The 18,391-nt window shown below is 51.9% G+C and overlaps 7 protein-coding genes across 7 annotated transcripts; 3 read left to right on the plus strand and 4 right to left on the minus strand.

Moving 5' to 3' along the window:
* Nucleotides 1-96: 96 nt before the first annotated feature.
* On the minus strand, nt 97-887 carry B0T23DRAFT_48089 (uncharacterized protein). Its single transcript, XM_062841335.1, has one exon. It carries the CDS (start codon nt 771-773, stop codon nt 183-185), a length of 591 nt encoding a protein of 196 aa, XP_062688363.1. The 5' UTR covers nt 774-887; the 3' UTR covers nt 97-182.
* A 550-nt stretch (nt 888-1,437) lies between these two features.
* Nucleotides 1,438-1,778, minus strand: B0T23DRAFT_326869 (uncharacterized protein; the record flags this gene model as incomplete). The annotated part of the gene is made up of 2 exons (XM_062835577.1): nt 1,438-1,514; nt 1,637-1,778. The coding sequence occupies 2 exons, from the start codon at nt 1,776-1,778 to the stop codon at nt 1,438-1,440; spliced, it is 219 nt and encodes a 72-aa protein (XP_062688364.1).
* Nucleotides 1,779-2,928: 1,150 nt separating this feature from the next.
* On the plus strand, nt 2,929-3,313 carry B0T23DRAFT_400039 (uncharacterized protein; the record flags this gene model as incomplete). The annotated part of the gene is made up of 2 exons (XM_062838462.1): nt 2,929-2,982; nt 3,065-3,313. The coding sequence occupies 2 exons, from the start codon at nt 2,929-2,931 to the stop codon at nt 3,311-3,313; spliced, it is 303 nt and encodes a 100-aa protein (XP_062688365.1).
* Nucleotides 3,314-6,023: 2,710 nt separating this feature from the next.
* On the minus strand, nt 6,024-6,741 carry B0T23DRAFT_400040 (uncharacterized protein; the record flags this gene model as incomplete). The annotated part of the gene is made up of 2 exons (XM_062838463.1): nt 6,024-6,073; nt 6,171-6,741. 2 exons carry the CDS (start codon nt 6,739-6,741, stop codon nt 6,024-6,026), a joined length of 621 nt encoding a protein of 206 aa, XP_062688366.1.
* A 991-nt stretch (nt 6,742-7,732) lies between these two features.
* B0T23DRAFT_416113 (uncharacterized protein) lies at nt 7,733-8,360 on the plus strand (the record flags this gene model as incomplete). Its single annotated transcript, XM_062839620.1, has 3 exons — nt 7,733-7,837; nt 8,040-8,138; nt 8,173-8,360. Exons 1-3 carry the CDS (start codon nt 7,801-7,803, stop codon nt 8,358-8,360), a joined length of 324 nt encoding a protein of 107 aa, XP_062688367.1. The 5' UTR covers nt 7,733-7,800.
* A 1,713-nt stretch (nt 8,361-10,073) lies between these two features.
* Nucleotides 10,074-10,628, plus strand: B0T23DRAFT_408552 (uncharacterized protein; the record flags this gene model as incomplete). Its single annotated transcript, XM_062839311.1, has 2 exons — nt 10,074-10,110; nt 10,237-10,628. The coding sequence occupies 2 exons, from the start codon at nt 10,074-10,076 to the stop codon at nt 10,626-10,628; spliced, it is 429 nt and encodes a 142-aa protein (XP_062688368.1).
* A 4,781-nt stretch (nt 10,629-15,409) lies between these two features.
* On the minus strand, nt 15,410-17,771 carry B0T23DRAFT_436472 (L-Aspartase-like protein; the record flags this gene model as incomplete). Its single annotated transcript, XM_062840577.1, has 2 exons — nt 15,410-17,558; nt 17,635-17,771. The coding sequence occupies 2 exons, from the start codon at nt 17,769-17,771 to the stop codon at nt 15,410-15,412; spliced, it is 2,286 nt and encodes a 761-aa protein (XP_062688369.1).
* Between the last annotated feature and the right edge of the window lie 620 nt (nt 17,772-18,391).

The following is an 18,391-nucleotide window of genomic DNA, read 5'->3' on the forward strand; positions in this document are numbered from 1 at the left end:
AATTTCCCATCTAAAGTCATTTTTGAGCCATAGCCGGTTCATCCCTCCTGAATAATCCGTTTTCCTTTCCATCCCAAGCTTGCCAGCGATACCAATAACCATTATATTTCCTTGTAAAAGAGCGCAATCCAATCTCCCTAGACTCCAAACAAAAAGCAAACAACACCTGTAAAATGACGTCTCTATATGTACAATACACACATACACATGTATGGCTCGTGATGATGATGAATGACAAAAGACCTGCCTTTAAGGTCCATGGGTATAAGATGCGAGATGGCCAAAAGGCCATGGAAGGCAAGCAAAACAAAAATACACAGAAGCAGAGAAGAAAAGAATACGGCAACAAAAACCCAAGTTCGTTGGGCTTGTTGTCGCTCATCACCCACTCGTTGGGTTTCTAGAATGAGATGAGAGGAAGCATGCAAGTCGTGGGGGAGGCGCAGGCTAGTGACTTGGGATGAGACACGACCGGTTTTGTGGTTGGAGAGTCGGGTGTCAAAGTGGGGGAGGAGAAAGGAGAAAGGTCTGGCCGGGTTGTTGGCGCCCACGTGTACCGATAATAATGATGACGATGTTGATATGACAAGGCGACAGCTGGCTGCCCAGGCTGCTGTTGTTCCATGCCCTGGAACTGTCCCCCAACCATGCTGCAGCACCACCCTGGATAGGGTTGCACTGGGGTTGGACCGGACCGTATGAGGGCGGGCGCCAGTGCAATGGTACCTGCGATAACAAGGACTCATCACAAGCTGGCGCAGATGGTGCCTCATATTACAGTTGGCTGGAAATGGAGACCCATTCGGCAGGCAGGTGAATAAATAACCGATGCCTTCGTCGCGCGCGTCGAGTCACAACTTTTAGGAAGATCGGAAGTGCTTGACCGCCCGGTTGCTCGCCGACTGTGTGATGGCCGGAGAGAATGGGTGTGGTATCCATGCTGGCTGCTGTGACAAGGGGGTCCGCCGTGAGGTGTGGCCCATCCATGGTCCTTGGCAAGTATGGGATGCCGAGGGTCCAATTTGCGAACCCAAGTACCTATCGTTGTCTTAATTCTGCATGGGGCTCGCGTTGTGTATGGCCGTTGTGGTTGTTGGCGCATGGAAACGGCCGAACTGCCGCTTTCAGTGATTTTGATGTACGGGCCCGGGTCCATGTGCTTTCGACAGTGGTTGACCCATTTTCGCAGTTCTGTCGCCGCCGTTGTCGATGTTTCCGCTCCAGTGTCGTTCTCTCGTTTGGCGAAGATGTTCAAATCGAGGTGGTCGGCGCTTGGCTTGTCATCGCCCGATTGCGGTATCCCCAGACTCCCCGGGTGTACCTATGTAGTAACCTCACATTGCTGTACTGCCTTGAATGCCACTGATCGTCGATGCGATTGCGGGCTTCGGTGGGGAAGTGGTGTTTTTATCTGTTATCGCCAGAAGCCTGATGCGCTCAAAGGTAAGTTTGCTGTTTGCTGGTGCGCTTGATCATGCTCTCCCAGGGAGGGTATGTCTTGGGCTTGCATTCGCCTATTCAGAAGTCAGCCTCCAGTCGATGTGGGAGAACGATGTCAGGATGATTAAACAGGAAAGGGTGTGGGGGGTCAGGAACGGTTGTTCATATCCAGATGAAGGTCATGTCGATCACATACCGCATAGCTCCTCCTGCCTGTACTCAAAGTGGGTGACGTTGGGTTGGCAGCGCTTGTGGGTGATGGTGTAGTCTCTGCACCACTTGGACGCGATCCAGCGGAAGTGGCCGCACGAGTATTCCCGTTGAGTGTAGTCGCACATCTTGACTGATACTGGTGTTTTGTTGAACAGTTGGCGGTGTTGGTGTGCTGATTGCGAGGATCAGACAGTCGGCAGTCTAGTGAGAGTCGAACCCAAGGTATGATATCGATGTCGATGACGAGCCGAGTAGCCAAGTGCCTGAGTTGGGCTGGTTGAGGAATCTGTGGGGGAAGCAAGCTCTACAGACTGGAGAAAGAGGAGATGGCCAAGATGGGACGGTGGGCACGACGTTGTATTTAACCTTGTATGCCAGGTGGTGCGTCCTATGGAGTATGAGGGATCGTGAGGAGGACGGATGCTTAAGCACAGTGAGAAAACGAAAAAAAAAAAAAAAAAAAAAAAAAAAAAAAAAAGGAAAATGAAAAAGGATGGCGCATCCGAGTCAATCCCGACCTAGTCCTCCAACGTGAGCCCTTTGGAAGGTGGAGTGTTGTCAAAAGATGCGAAGCACCGTTCCTTCCAGGATCCCCTTGCCCGCTTTCTGGTGTCAGTTGATGAGCTCTCGTCAGGTACCTCTACCTTGCTGGGTACCTGCTACTTGCCGGACATGGGTCCGCTCGGCAGGTACGTACCTTGGCTACGCATGTACAGCGTGCGACACAGTTCACTGTACAGAGACTACCGAAAGCATGAGGCTGTGGGAGCCAGGGGACGATGGAAACATATGGTGAAATAATAGTCCATGGACCGCCGCCCCGAACTTTGTTCCTCTTGTCTGGACAATGGCGCGACATTGATTCGCTGCTAAGTGCCAACACCACACACCCTTGACTTCGCTGAGAGACACGGTATGGAGGTCTGGGCAAGGGGCATTCCGTTCCTCCTCGAGTCCTCGACTGTGTGCACAAGGAGCGTGTGGAGCCAAGGTTAACCGACAGGGGTTCAGGTTACTTCGCCGTATGTGGAGCTTGATGCTTGGCATTCTGCAAGTCTTGTTAGCGGCAGCACGGTAAGGAATCCATTTGAAGTTTCCACGGAGCAAGGACGGGGTCACGGTGCGACTCAAGTTCTTCGGCTACGAGTCGTCAGGTACGGTACGTACATTCACTCACCATCCTTGCGGCGAAGAGTCTTCGTTGTGTCTTCCGTATAAGCGATACCGTTTGTTGTGTGGTACACTACTTACTGCGTATATCTGCAATTTTCACCAATGCTGCGACCACAGTTTGCACTCGTCCTCTCCACCACACTTCTCTCTGTTCCCGTAGGTACTCGGGTGATCGTGTCAAGGTCGGATGCTCCGTCTCCAGACTTGATATATTTAGTTATACCATTTGGGCTTTCAGGCTGCTGAGGGAGGCACCATCGTCATCGGGCTCTTGTGCAATTTGTCTTTGCGAAGAAAGGTGTCGTCTATCACGCCTCGATCCAGCGGTCATATTCGCAACGATGATTCGGTGACGGGCCTTTGGTACCGCATGAATGATACCACTCCGCGAACTTTCGAACCGACTTACACTAGATCCCATCACCTTTTGGCATTAAATCTTGATGGAAAACCTCGCACCATGCTGACGGACAACGGGCCGATCTGAAAGGCAGAAGACAGAAACGCGGCGCATTTCCGTCGTTGTCGGTGGCTGATGGAATCTTGCCAGCGGAAAACCCAGCTGCGGGGCAAATTTTTGATATTCCAGTACGGAGCGACCGTACCTTTTTGCCCAACGACAATACAGTGTCTGAATCTCAGCATGACACGAATAAATCGTCCTCGTAGAAAACGACTCACACAGGCACTTTTGCGGGCTGTAGGCATGTGTGATGAGTGGAATTTGTGGGTTTACACTACGGTGACATCTCCGTTCGCATGCGTACCACTCAGTTAGGTGCGGGCCGGATAAATCGACTGTGTGCCCAGATAGATCCCCTGTGTGGAACCGGTCTGGCCAATGATTCACCCATGTTCTCGCCCGCCAAATTTCCACCAAAATGACATGTGTGCAACATCCACACCAAAATTGCACAAGGATTTACACAGACGAGGCTTTCTGAGATGCTGATTTACATGAATATGCTGAAATCGTAGAGTTTATATTTATACTGGTATATATAATCTACTGGTGTTGGTACTGCTGGCTCGACTGGGAGAACCAGTACAGCTGTTGGGACTGCTGTTGGCCAGATGGTGGCGGCTGGTAAGGATTTAGATACAGCGGCTGCTGTGAGGGAGGGGGGGGCATCATCAGCTGGCGGGTGGGCTGGTGATATTGCTGTTGTTGATACCCTTGGTATACTGGTGACGGCGGCGGGGGTTGAGCTCGTTGTTGTTGACTCGTGAGCTCTCGCAGCCGTGCCTCCAGCTGTGCCTCTCTTTGCCGTGACTCTCTCAACTCCTGGAGTTGTGTTTTCAATATCTCTGTCTCCAGCCTCGCGCTCTCTGCCGCCGCTTTTGCCTCCTGCTCCCTCTGACTGGCCAGTACTGCTTTGGTCATCCTCTTCTTCTTGGGAGGCTGTGAAGCCTTGGGGGGGGCATCATGAGATGGATCGCATCTAACGCTGGAGGAGGGGAGAGGAGGGAGCGCGGGCATGGCGGGCATGGGCTGGGCACCGTTGCGAGCCTTCCAGCGGTTGGTGACAACTGGGAGAGGGTCTCTCTCCCTACGTAGTGACAGCCACTCTGTAGACAACGGCTGGTAAAAGACACGGTTAGTAAGCGCACTAGATAAATGATATTTAAGAGAGGGATATTTATTTACCGTGTCTGGTTTGAGCAACCAGTGCTTATCGACCATACTTTGAGGTATGGTACCGTTCAACCGTACGATATCAATTATCCCGTGCCAGCAGGGTAAGCCATACTGCCTCGTAAAGTGGGTAGAGCACTTTGCTTTTAGTCCCTCCAAGTCAGACTGTGAGCGCTTGAGATTATCACTGGCCAGTTGAGCTTGCCGTTGGAGTAACTCAAGGCAAGCGAAGCTGGTGATGAACTTCAAGTCCGCCAGAGCAGTATGCCTGAACTTCGCCACGTCTTTTGAGATCTGATACGTGTATTTGATCGTGAAGTTCTCTTTCAACCGCTTGAGGGTTTCGGTGATGGCGCCCAGTAACTGGTTGAGATCAATACGACGATTCTTGAGTAGTGCTTTCAAGACGCCGTGGGCACCTTCTGTGCGGGAGGTTACTCGTATACCAAAATTGCGGTATGATCTGATGGCGAAATGGGCAAACTCGTACCTCAACGGGAGGTAAACGTAGAGAAGGTAGTCGGTTATGGCTGTAAAAAGAGGGATTAGTAATTATACAGATAATAATAGAAAGATGTGATAATCGTACCTTTTTGCTTGGGGAACTCCCTCAACAACACCCGCCATTGCTGGTAGAATCCCTCCTCTGTATCAGAGTACACCACTGCCCTCCACGCGGCTAAGATCCCATCCGCGTTGTCGATCCATTCACGGTTTGAACCATGGGGGGCACGACCGTTGATGGGTTGAATGAAGGGATTCTTAGTCCCTGACTCGAGGTGGTGATTCCGGTCATCTCCATTCAACAACTGGGCGGCGACTTGGCGAGCAGTAGAGTCTTCGTTGGCGGGGTTGATATCCATATGATGGTGATCCTCACGGAGATGACTCCCGTCACTGCCACGGTTACCCAACGCTGTACCCTCAAGACTACCCTCCCACTTCTTTTTGACGTTGAAGGCAACGTTCTTCATCACGTGCCAGAGACAGATCTGGTGCTGGGTTATGGGGAAGACTGCCCGGCAAGCTCTCTTACACGCTTTATCGTAGTCGGTGACAATGACTAGAGGCTGGGGGATACCATACTTTGAGAGCATGGCATCGATTTGCTGAAATGCCCATGTAAAGCATGCCTCCTTCTCGCCACTTAACAAGCAATAACCGATATTGAAAGTCGTATGCATGGCCGTTATCCCACATATTTGAAGGAGAGGCATGTCGAACTTGTTGACTTTGTACGTGCAGTCCAAGCTCATGACTTCGGGATTCTTCCTCAACTGGTCAATACACCATGGATAAGTCCAAAAGATTCTCTCAATCAGACCAAACTCCTCGCCGTTGTGACGGTAGACTTCATGATGAATCCCCTCTGTTGACTGTAACCGGTCGAGAAATTGTTGGGTCGGTGTGAGGGCACCCGCTTGCTTCGTTCTGTTGGCCGCCAGTACGTTGAGTACGTCGCGTTGCGTGATGGCAATACCAGGGAACTCGTCACGGATAGTAGACGCGATGTCTGACGAGGAAGTCTTTGGTTGCTTGGCCAACCGAAGGATACTGGCGGTTACCTCCTCTGTGCGGTGTTGGCGACGATTGACGGCGAGATAACTGGCGCTGTTGGGGTCGAGGGGATGGCTGTGGTCTCCCCTCATGAGGGTAAACTGCCATACCCTGGTTTTGGTGCTGAATACCAGCTTTGCTTGCCACTCACAGTTTCTTTTCATACTCGCTGCCAACGGTCTTTGGAGCGGGGCGTCGTTGTCGCGTTTCTTGCCCCCGCGCTTCTTCGCCATAACACACTCGATATCGTACCGACAAGGGAACCGAGTTGCTCCCTCTGTCCGGTAGTTACTGGCACGGTTCTTAGAAACACCAAATCCGAGTTGTCTGGCGATGTCACTGATCTCTCTGACGGCGGCGTCGACGTCGGTCCACTGGCGAGAAGAAAGCTCGGCGAGGGCGGGCTCCTTCTTGCCAACCTCCTCCTCATTCTCTGTCTCTTTGTCTTGGTCCGAGGAAGAACTCGACGACGACGACGAGCTCGAGGAGCTTGAGGGGGAGCGACGGCGGCGGTGGAACACGGGGATCGCTGGAGCTGGGGCCGGAGCTGGAGATGGAGATGGCTTCTCGTCTTTGATGAGGTCGTTGATATCGAGAAACTCGTGGTCATCGTCGCGCGGTTCAGTCTTGATCCATTCAATTGAGGGGGTCGGACTGGGCGCGCGCGCGAGTATGGGGGAGCCCGCTGGGGAGGAGGCAGTCAGATCGATAACTTCAGGCATTTCTACAGCGCACGGTTAGTAATCTCGATAAGTATGACCCCCTCAACACCACACTCACTGGCTCGATAGTAAATAATGACGGCGACGGCGATGTGCTCAATTGCTTCAATCGTTACTGCTGAGGTACAGAGATGTCACACGATGTTGCTCGCTAGCAAATTTGGCGGGCGCTGACATGGTTTGCCATTGGTCGGGCGGCCCCCACACAGGGGATCTATCTGGGCACACAGTCGATTTATCCGGCCCGGTTAGGTGCCCCATAGACTCCGACTCGGCAATGGAGCAGACCCCGGAAAAAACAGTGCTTGTTGTGCTGAAAATTCCCGCATCTTCAAATCTCAACCCAAACACAAAAGAAGAAAACACGGCGGGAGAGTCCTGCTAAAATGTCCGCTAGCGAATTCCCTGTCAAGTCTTTTTAGGCCGAGAGTTCAACATCACAAGTCGCCGCAAGCGCGGCCTCTCTCATCGGCGTGTTAGTGGTTCAATGTGGGGAGATTCTTCGCAAAATATCCTGTGGAGTTCGGGAATTGAGGCTCGGCGCGGCGGTATTATCACACAACGGAATCCCCGACCCAGCTTCATCTTGGCCTCGGATTCATCTGAACTCGAAACGCGCGCGCACCAACACGGTGATGCTATAGCATGACAGCCGATTGTGTACAGTATGCGACAAGATCAAATGAGCGTATAGAAATCAAAGGGTCCCGGTGTTTCCTCTGAAACTTAGGTACCCTGCCAATGTTCCGGTGGCAGGGTGTTGTGCTTTACCTTTTTTGCCTTGTGAACATCTCATGGGTCTTCTTAAAACAGCTCGACGCTTGCAAAGACAGGATGGACTACCTACGCACGGTCGCTCACAGTGTTCTGAGTCTCTACGTAGAGACCGCTTTCTCTCAGTCACCCGAGATTTTATAGTGTAAACGTGGCACTTTTGGTGAGAATAGCGCATATGCACGACGGCTTTAGTGGCAGATGAGAAATCAGTCCAGTGGGATTCTGTCTTTTTCGTAGCTAGCGCCTTTCGTAAATCTTTTACAACTGCAATTTTGCGGAAATATGTTTATCCTCGCCGTCTGGGGCTCACGGCGGCGAGGTTTGCTAGCTTGCTATGTAGGTATGTACACTACGTGTAGTGTATGGTGAATGGTGATCGTCTTGTAACGAGGACTGGGGTAAGGGCTGTTCACAAAGTGGCCATCGAACCCTGGGATTCTCAGCAACGTTCTGGAAGGCTTTTGGAAGCTTTCATCTCTCCGGGCGGAGATCCAGTACTGGCAAAGCGTGTCATCACCGAGGCCTGTCCCATGCTCGCCCACGCCTGACTCGGCCGGGCGTCAACCAGCGTCACGAAATCGAGGGTGGCTTCAACGCCAGCCTCCATCACCCCGTCCGTCGTACCCATTGCCCTGTGTGCTCCGCCATTGGCAGGCCCGAAACCGAAGTTGAAGTTAAAGAACATGCACGGCCACAAGATCGACGTGGATCCGCAAAACCCTCCACTTGTTTCCGATGTGCGAGATGTGCGTGCTGGCTGCGGCTGTGATGTTTTCAATGTGACCATCAAGAACACGCAAAAGGCACACACTCATCATAATTTCAAAGGGTTCCGGTCTTGAACCCCCACTTTCCGGTCTGGACTCCTGCCACCTCTCATTGTCAACGGGCCGGATCAATGGACGATTGTACCATCCTACCAGCGGATGCTACACGACCATCTATTAGGCATGCTCTATACGCCCTACGTGTAGTGTACTGTATCAAGGGGGTCTATAGGCGATATACCTAAATGCGGAAGGCCAGAGAGCAGTATGGAGCCACTGGGACCCGTGTGCAGTCGGATCGCTGGGGATGAAATGTGACGGAAGGTCTTTTCTTGTTGAAGTGGACTCACTTCCGAACACAGAAGGAGGGGATTTGGAAAGGGAGTTTGTGAAAACCGTGACATTGCATGTGGCCAGAAGAGTTCTTTTCCTCTCCTTGCAAAATTTGCATGTGCTTGTTGGCCTGAACCCAACGGCCCATGCACATTACGAGCCCGACTCTGATGGTCTAGCGCCGAAACGCCCGTCGACTTAAACTACAGACTAAGTATGGAGACCGGCCGACGCACTACCGATGTGCTGCTACATTGATAGGATGGACTCTGAGGAAGTGATGCGGCTCAATGCCATGTCCTCATGCTTGACCTCCTCCACCGCGTTCCACGAGCTCCGTCCTCAGTCTGGACAAGTCTGCGCCTTGGCGTCTCTACCGAATAGCATGCAGTACGTAGTGTACTAGGCACAAAACTAAAAGTGGAATGCAGCTGACGGCGGTTTTAACCTGGTATGTACCAAATTGAGTTTGATATTGGATTGGACAGCTCTGGTTCATGTCTGCCGGGGACCATGAGCGAATCGGTACTTGCCTGGCTGCAATTGAAGCCAATTCCACGTCGTAGGTAACAGAAGGCAGGTGCTTCCCACGCGGCAGGCAGCGACGTCGTCCATGCCGGAATCTGCCGTTCCTTCCACCTACACTACATACTATGGATTCAGTTTGATTTTGCCCGTCCTCTACACCTGCCATTCCTACCAACGCACATCGAATATCGAATGTGTGACATCAGGACAACATCCTTGGAAATCACCATTCCATCCTTCATTCATTCATTCCCAGGCTAGCCATCAATGCCGAAGGATAACCCGCGACACAATTGAGGCCTCTGCTCTGCCATGGCACAAGCATGGATGATCGCTACAACATCCAAGGTTGGCACTTTTCGAACCCTTCAAGAAAGAAACACGTTAGTAATGCCAAGGCTGACCCACTGGTCTTCTAGAAGCGAAGCTCAAGGTGTGGATCGAGGCAATCGCCAATGGTTGCGTCGGCTGCGTATGGAGCCTCCATCCAGCCCGCGGCTTGGTGGGCGGCCCACGAGGATGCTCCTCGCACCTCGGCCCACCGTCCCACACTTTGGCCGAAGCCAGCGCCTCCTCTTTTTCGGCGACATCCCAGCCATGCACGTTATGTGCTCCAGAAGCGCTCGCAGTGGTTCGGTTGTCGTCACTTTTACACGCCTGAGGACTCCGTGTTAACTCGACGCACAGCGCATTCGGACATGACTTCTGGTCACCATGGTTAGCTGCTACGGGATTGGGCCTCCCCACATGCCAAAACTCCGTCGCGCGAGTCAGGCTATGGACAACAACGGGAGTTCACGATGGCACGACAACAACACAATACGAACGACAAAACGGCAACTGCCAATGAACACATCCGTCGGTTGATGTTCAATTCAGCGTCTACTTACATATCTCAATGCGTATACACTACTTTGCTGAGACGCCATGGCGATACTTATGCGAATCTACACGCCAAAGGTTCGTCGGCATCTTTCTTGATCCCGCCACAAGCAAAGTCATGCCGGCGTCCTGGCCAACCCGAAATTCGGGCTTCGGCTGTTTTACCACGTGTACACTAACTTTGGTCTTTGGATTACAAACTACCCAGGAAGCGAGCGAATTGGCGGAAAGAAGCAGGCATCCAGGCACAAATCTCCTCGAACACTTGCCATCCACATTCACTTCGGTACTGATACCTGCGAGAACTTCCTGACTGTCGGACAACCAGTTGCACGCGCTAAACCTTTTAGGAACCGTATCAGTGACAGACACTCCCTCTTCGGCCGAGCTGAACAGGGATACCTGTGCGAACTCACCATTTTGCCTTTTACTCTTTCCTGGACGTGGACCACCAAAGTGCACAAATATCGATATATCAGCATTACCAGAGCGAGGTTGGCGTACATTGCGTCTTTGAACTCTATGCAAACGCCCCTGGCGGTTCCCAGCTCATCATGCTGCCATTTGCGGTCACAGTTGACCTCCTTGGCTTTCGGATGAATGCGTTCTTGAGTCGCCGACCTCTGGGAACCATGTCCCTGCAACGCTATCTCCGTTCGTGTTGAAGACGGGAATAGTTCTCTTGGCAAAACATCCAAAAAGACTTCCCAGCCTTTTGGTTTGGGTCCACGGGAACAGCACCCTTCGGCTTGGCTGGGAGCCCCGAATGGGTATGAGGTGAGATTTGGGAGCAGATTCGCAGACGAGTAGCCAGAGTGCGTAAACCCCGATGATTTCTTTCACACATCCCTCTCCATCACTTTTGGTTCGATATTGGCTCTTTCTACCTACTGAAACAGAAGTACTTGGGGGTTGTCGGGCGGCTTGGTCAGAGTCTTTTGTCAACCCCCTCTTACAAGTTCCACCACCAAACCGCACCACAACCCCCAAGTAATTCATGAGGAATCTCGACAAGAGCAAACCTGCTCTCATTGTACGCACACCATCCGTACGCACAAATCCCCTTTCCAACGCCGCCAATTCGCGTTTTTATTATCAGCTTGCAACACAATCCCTCGCACCACTCATGATTTCTAGCCGAGACAGCTTGTCTATGATGTCGTTGTAGTTGCCAAGGCTGGAACACATGGCTCTACGTAAGCTGCCAAAGATCGGACTGTACCCACGCACCATCATAATTGCATCGGTTTGGCGTTGTGGAGAGTCCCGACAGACAGGTTTGCCGTTCAAACCCCAATTCCGGCTGCCACTTGACAAGGCCCACCTACAACTAGCGTTGACGCCATGTTCAAGATCTTCCTTGGCATGGTTTACAACGTTTGGTGGCTTGCTTTCAACGCTGATTCAACATCCACTTTGCTGAAAGGAGAACCATATGCATCAATGGCCCAAAAGAGCGTCTAGTCAGGGCATTCCAATCTACCACGGTTTGTGAACTTCGTGGAGATTCTGCAGACTCTGCGGATCGGCGGAAAGCTATGAGCCGCTGTCGAAACCATGGGGCACCAGCAACCGAGTCTCAAAAGGGTAATAAAGTCCACGAAGAAATTAGCTTCGGCACCTCGGGATTATCGCGAAGTCCAATTTGTCATTTGTTTCTTTCCAGGATCGCACAGAGGAGAAAACAGGACTCGTCATTGTGCTGGGAGTGCATAGCCTGAACAGGAACCCCGTCGGCGACAACAATACGGGGGGTTCTATCGGAGCCACGTCCGGATTTCATGTACTCTAATAGGGTCTACACTAACAGGAATAATCTTGACCCTCAGGCATTGCGTCGAATGCTCAAGCCCTAACGAGTCAGGTCTTTGCCTCAAGTCCCGTGTTGAAGCTGAAGCTTATTTCGTCCGCTTTTGGCATTATGCCGCTGACTTATACTGCGTATTTTGCCTAGCCCTGGCAGCCGGCAATGCTGAAGTCAACGAGACGACATCGGTACCTGGGTTTACATCCAATCCAAGCAATCGTTTCAATTGGCTGAGAAACTCGGAAAAGCCTATCAATCGAAAAAGGAGCCCAGGACCGTTTTCACGTTACTTTTTTTTTCTATGCTTCTCTTGCTATCATTTCATTTGATTTCACTTCCTTGCCTCAATGAGAAGTCGATGACCAGAATATGATGGCCCAAAAACATCGTCGATGCTGGTTTACCTGCCACAATGGCTTGATGTCACCTTACCGAACCCAATATCGTCATGACGCTTGGCAGGCCGGCCTGCCGGGTCACACACTGAACTCCGCGTTTCAGATCATGATATCTGGCGAATGTGACACTGCGACCTTGCCTTAACCACATCAGATATCATCCCGCCAGTACCAGTACATATGCCAGAAGCTATAATGACCATCAATTATCACAAGTCCCAATTGGGGATGCACCTTGACCGCTTTAATAGTGTACACAACCGCAAACCTCCGCCCGTGATCGACGGAAGCCACACCACCGTCAATTAAAGAGGAAGAACGAAACGGGCTCGTCAAGGCAGTGTTTTGTAATTGGAACGTGCTCGCCCACGCCGGCCGATGCTGCACGGGGTACGGGCACGCTGTTCGGATGAAGTTGTTTCAACCTTCAGCCATACTACAAGTGCAGCGCTGTTCCAGCGGGTAGGGATAGAGGGGAAACTTCCTGATATGTCATTTTTTCATGCTGTCTCTAGATTCAGCTGGTCCCCAGATCTTTATGTTTCGGGGAGACCAGGCTTACAGGGAGGCACGCGGACTCTGGCTGGAGGGATTCCTCCGGGCGAGAGTCCGTCTTCGTTCGTAGTGTACCATATCGCATGTTTGGTCCGCCGGCAGCGCGGTATGTAATCCCCTTGAGTTTTGGACGCGCGACTGTCCAGATGACGAAATCGCACGGTGATCCGCTTGTACCGCTGTCGACGTTTGACTGCTCTACTTGTCGTCTTCTCGGACATTCAGGGAAGCTGCACGGACGTCAATTATCAAAAAGGGGCCGGCCGGTGAGAGTCCGGGGTATCCAACCGACAGGCGGCCGCTGGCCGATGGCCCTAAGCGGCAGGGGTTACAGTAACGGGATTCTTAGGTCCTCAGATGCATTTACACGCAACCATGGGAATCCTGAGGTTTTGCAGGAAATACAGGCTGTATGGGCCCGTTCAATCAGTGCTTAATTGCGCGAATGGCCACATCAACACCACCGCAAAATCACACCCATACCTGTCGCGGATTCACCACATGCTGCTCTCTACCGAACCTTCGGAGCCCTACCAATACATATGTGAACCGGTCTCGTGGGACCTGTGAAGTGTGAACTCCGATTAGCCGGCCGACGATCGGCCGACCAATCTGCCGCATTGCCTTTTTAGCGAATGCTGCTGAGACCATCGCCTAAATTAGCGCTGCTACTGTTGGTTCAGGTACGTTGGTGTCTTTGATGTTTCTCCTTGTCTTAAACATGAGATTGCTTGCCATGTACTGTCGGACTAGCTAGGCAGGGTCCAGCGGTGTGGAAAAATGATGCATCCAATACACACTGGCTTGGAAGAAGAATACACTGGCTTTGATTGGGCAGAAAAACAGATGGTTCAGCTTGTAACTACCACCTTCGCAAGTCGAGTGCCTTTGAGGCAAGCAAACACGAGCTGACACCAGACAGGAGGGAACGCGATCTACTTTACCAGGCGGCATGTCTGCGACAAAACTCATTTTGATATATGTTGAGAACTAAAAGACTGGATTGAGAGAGATGCTGAATCTCATCTTCGAGGAACTCTCAATGTCGTCTGTGTACCAATGGTAGCGACAGGACAGTAACCCGATAAAATGGACTGGGTCGCTTGAGGGTCCAGCAGCTGCGCCTCGGGAAGCTCCCACTTATGTAATGGACCCCTACCTACCTCTTGAGATTTGGAGAAGCCGAGACATCCAAGGATGGCGTGATGGCGAATGGGGGTCCATGCAGTATGGAGGAGGTGTCTTGCAAATCCTCTACATCTACGTGTACACTATACAGGGGAGAGTAGTGTATGTACACTACAGTGGTTACCCCAAAGAACATCAGTCGCATGCCACGAGACAAAAGATTGATTGTTCGGAACATCCCCCTCAACTAGGTACATAGTGTACACTACTCTGCACATAAGCGAAAAAAGCAGGGGTCCTTGCCTTACACTACAACATGTGGAAGAGATTCCCGCGTCAGGAAGGTGATGGAGGTCCCACCACAGGACAGGCAGGCCTAAAGAGATAAGACATTGTCGATCAGCCATGTGATCGACCATGAGCTAGTGTACCATTGAGCCCATCATATGAACATCAAACGTCGGACGAATTATGCTAATTCAACAAAGGTCCGTCCGTACAGTTCATTTAGAACCAACCCCTGAAGGCCAAAAGACCTTATTACGAGCCAGGAACTCTGGTATTGACTCTATCGCCAGTAGCAGAGAAATCGATGACTTTTGGGACGAGGGTTTCAGTCTCTCAACAAATCGAACACCAACAACAGGGATCAACAAATGATATTGGGGTAAGGTATATTCGGGGTGGGGTCCCTCCTCCTTGGGTTTGGGATGTAGTGGCGGGATGTAGTGGACTTCACTTCCATAGGGGTCATGATGTCTTGAATCCCCATGCCTACCTCTACCTACCGCTAATAGCCCGATTACGATCTGATAAGCGCAAAGGGGGGAAGGCAAAAAATACGCCGTATACCTGATGCGGAGAGTTTCTCCGCATGGGATGTGCACCCCTGAAGCGCCTGCTCACAAATGACACGTGCGGTCCTTCACCAATGCTAGGACCAAACTACCACACCAGTGTCTCGAAATGTTGCGAACGGTAGTGGTACAAGGACAGCTTGATCCCCTCGAGAGGCTCTGCTCAGCTGAAACTAGGGAAGCGGTGAGCCCGATCTCATGACGCTTCAGGATCTTTCCAAGCGGTTCTCGTTCCAGCTTAGCGAGGGAGATATTGACGTTGTCTTTGACAGGCCGTACTAACTTTTACGAGAAACAGCTTGAACACCGATTCACAATACACTACTAGGCTTGGCTGTTGAAAGTGCAAAAGTGTGAAACGGTGCACTTGCTGACAGGAATAAGGACTCTATGCCGCATGTAACTTGGACTTTTGAATGGCTCTGAAAGAGATGAAGAAAACGAACGGGGAGCGCATCAAGTTCCTTAATCCTCTAGTCAGATATCAGCGAGCATGAAGTTTTTTGGTGTGAATTTTGTAGGAATATACGCCGATATAGCTTCGGAAGCAAGCATGAAGTTATGAAATGTAACCCATTCCTTCTTTCTCTGCCATTACGAAAACCTCTCTGAAGCACAAACTAATAATGGTATGAACTACGAAGACGAGGCCTCTCCCCACATCTTGCTATCCCTTCCAAACGCCATAATCCGTGAATGCAACTCCCCACTGCAAATCGCCTCATAAATCTCCGACGCCATGCTTCCAAGAATCCTGTTTCTTGACCGTAAGTCATTACCCTCCTCTATCTCCTTGGCTCTTGTTCCTGCCTCGCTGCGGATCGCCTCCTTTAGTCTCGTCAACTCCTCCTTTAGAAGCGGCGGATGGTCAGCCACGCCCCTATTCAGTGGAATCTTCAACTCCTTCCTGACAAACTCGTAGACGACTGTAGAGCCACCGCTGAGCCACCGTCGAGTGTCCTGCCTGCCTTTGAGCAAGGTATTTCGGTTTTCACCATAACAATCTGCCACCACTCGAGCGGTCTTCAAGTGGTAGGCTTGCAAATCGCTGAGGCCCCAGGTTCTACGATCGTACTCCGTCCCACAGTGAAGAAGCTCAAGGGCGTCCAAGGCTGACTGTTTAGTTGCCACGGACGCTCGCTCTGCTACATCCAGGGAGGCTAGCTTGTCCCATTGGTCACGGATACACTCTGCAAGCTTGCTGGCAAGCCTTTGGCTCTTCGTGATGTCATCTTCGCACAAGCCATTGTGCTCTTCCTCTTTGGACTTCGGACTCTTCTGCCTGGCAACATCGGAGAGAACCAGATCTCGCAAACGCACCGATAGGGCCTCTCGGAACTTCAACTGCAGCACTCTCAGGTCTAGCGCCTGGCAGAGCACGTATATGTAAGTCGCCGCCATCAAACTAACAACTTCGACCGCTTCCAGTGCATAACGAGCCGCAACTAACGCCATCGAATTGACACTTTGGTTGTTCATTTCCGCTACCTGTACATGCGGGCTGACCGGCTTAGCCAGGTACGCCAGCTCGGCCATGTACGCGGCCATGTTGACGTCGAAGCCCTTGCACGTGTAGCTCTGGCTTGGCTCATCCGCCGACAGGTTAGGCGGCAGGCCCTTGTTCGTCATGTTGTTGAGCAGCTCCGAGCTTTGCGCGTAGAGCAAGCGGCCCAGGTTCTGCAGCGCCAGTAAGGTCTTCTCCATGGCCGAGGTAAGCGCCATAGCCTGGAAGTTACCGCCGTGGTGGATGAGTCCGGACGTAGGGTCGATCAGCGGGTTGTCTGTGGTCGAGTTGAGTTCTGTCTGTACCTGCTTCGTAGCAAGGTCCAGGTCCTCGAGCTGTGGTCCGATCCATTGCGGTGCGGTCCTAAGAGCGTAGCGGTCCTGAGCAAGGCCTCGGACCTTAGCCGGTTCGCCTTCAGATTCGGGATTCGCTTCGCAGGGTGCGGCGATTTTGGACCCGGCGAGAAAGGCTAGGATGTTGGATGCTGCTTCTGCTTGACCGGGGTGCGGCCGGACGGAGGAGATGAAAGGATGGTAGTTTGCCGCTGTGCCGGCCAGGGCTTCGGTACCCATAGCCGTTAGAAGCTGGACAAGAACGGCCAGCTGGTTGGCTTCCTGGATGGCAATGGAGGCGGTGGCGCAGGAGGGTGCGGTGCCGTTGGTGATGCCGAGTCCTTCCTTGACTTGAAAACGCACGGGTTCCAGGCCAGAAAGGGACAGAGCTTTGTCGGCCGGCAAGATCTCCGTCCTATTGCCTGGCTTCCTGGTTTTGAGGTAAATGTCTGTATTTCCCTCGAGAGCGCCGGCAATGTACGAGAGAGTCGATAGGTCACCCGAGGCCGAAATGCTTCCCCGAAGCGGAATGATAGGGACCATGTCTCTGTTCAGAAGCTTCATAATGTTTTCCATGATCAGCGGTCGAACACCAGAATGGCCTCTCATCAGGGAGTTACAGCGTATAAGCATGGTGGCTCGGACCACGGGATTCGGGAGAGCATGGCTGCGAAGAAGCTCGTTGTCGTAAGGCTTTCCTGCCCAGGAGTTGCTCCCATCGCGGCCCTTGTCGGCATGTGTAAGAATTCCAACGTTAAGGTGCTGAACTAATGCGCCTTGTAGGCGCATCAGGGGCTCGCTTCCTGCATCGGTCCGAGTGTCGGCGCTACCGCCAAAGCCAGTGTTTACGCCGTAGATAACGTCGCCTGCCTGTATGCGCTCTTCGAGTAATGCGATGCTGCGATCAACCTGTCGGGTGTCGTCTGAGAGATGGGCCTTTGCGCCATGCCTGTTGTTCGTAACCTGTTAGTGACTGTCGGCTTGGAGGGCGCAAGACGGAAAGGACTTTTCGAGATGGATCATACAGCGAGACTGCTATAGCATCGGCAATGGTCAAGCTGGAGCCTGATACCTCGATGGGTTGTTTTGACTCCTTCAGGTGTCTGAGACGTGCCCAAGAGGCGTAGACAGCTTGCGCATGAGAATTAGGCGCGCCGGGCATGCTGAAGATCTTGGTCCACTGATCGTCAGGCTGGGTGTTCAGTCGCGTATCAGTTGCAGTTTGGAAAGAACACGCCCTTGTTCGGAGGTAACGTACGCCGGTGATGGCTTCCTGTTCGCAAAAAGTGAAAAAGAAACCGAGTGTGTGAATCAAAGGTAAAGGGAAAGTTGACCCGCTGGGTGCGGGCTGTTTGTTCTTGCCAGGTAATCACCGAAGTCCGTCACTGGTGATACAATACAATACGATGCTGGTCAGTCTGTTAGTTTGGTACCTACTTTGATCATGGGTTGAACAAGAAGGTTTTGGAGCTATATCCCGTTGAACGGATATAAGACACATAAATTTCATTGGCAAGGTTTTGTGGCGCCACATAAACCTCTAATGGGTGTTCTGTGTTACCTCTCTCTATCTCCTTCAATAGCCTCAAGACTAGAAGATAGGCCTTTCAGGTACCGGACTAACATACAAACCAGGCCAGTATTGTGAAGCTGGAATGCAGATACCCGCTTGTGGTGGTCGCAACTCAACATGAAACGATCACAGATTGTGTGGAACATCAAGACATGATGAGCAGCGCCTTGGTAACAGCAGCACGGAGCTCAGTCTATTTATATGTTGAT

Source organism: Neurospora hispaniola, assembly GCF_033458365.1.
Source record: "Neurospora hispaniola strain FGSC 10403 chromosome Unknown B0T23scaffold_10, whole genome shotgun sequence".
NCBI lineage: Eukaryota > Fungi > Ascomycota > Sordariomycetes > Sordariales > Sordariaceae > Neurospora > Neurospora hispaniola.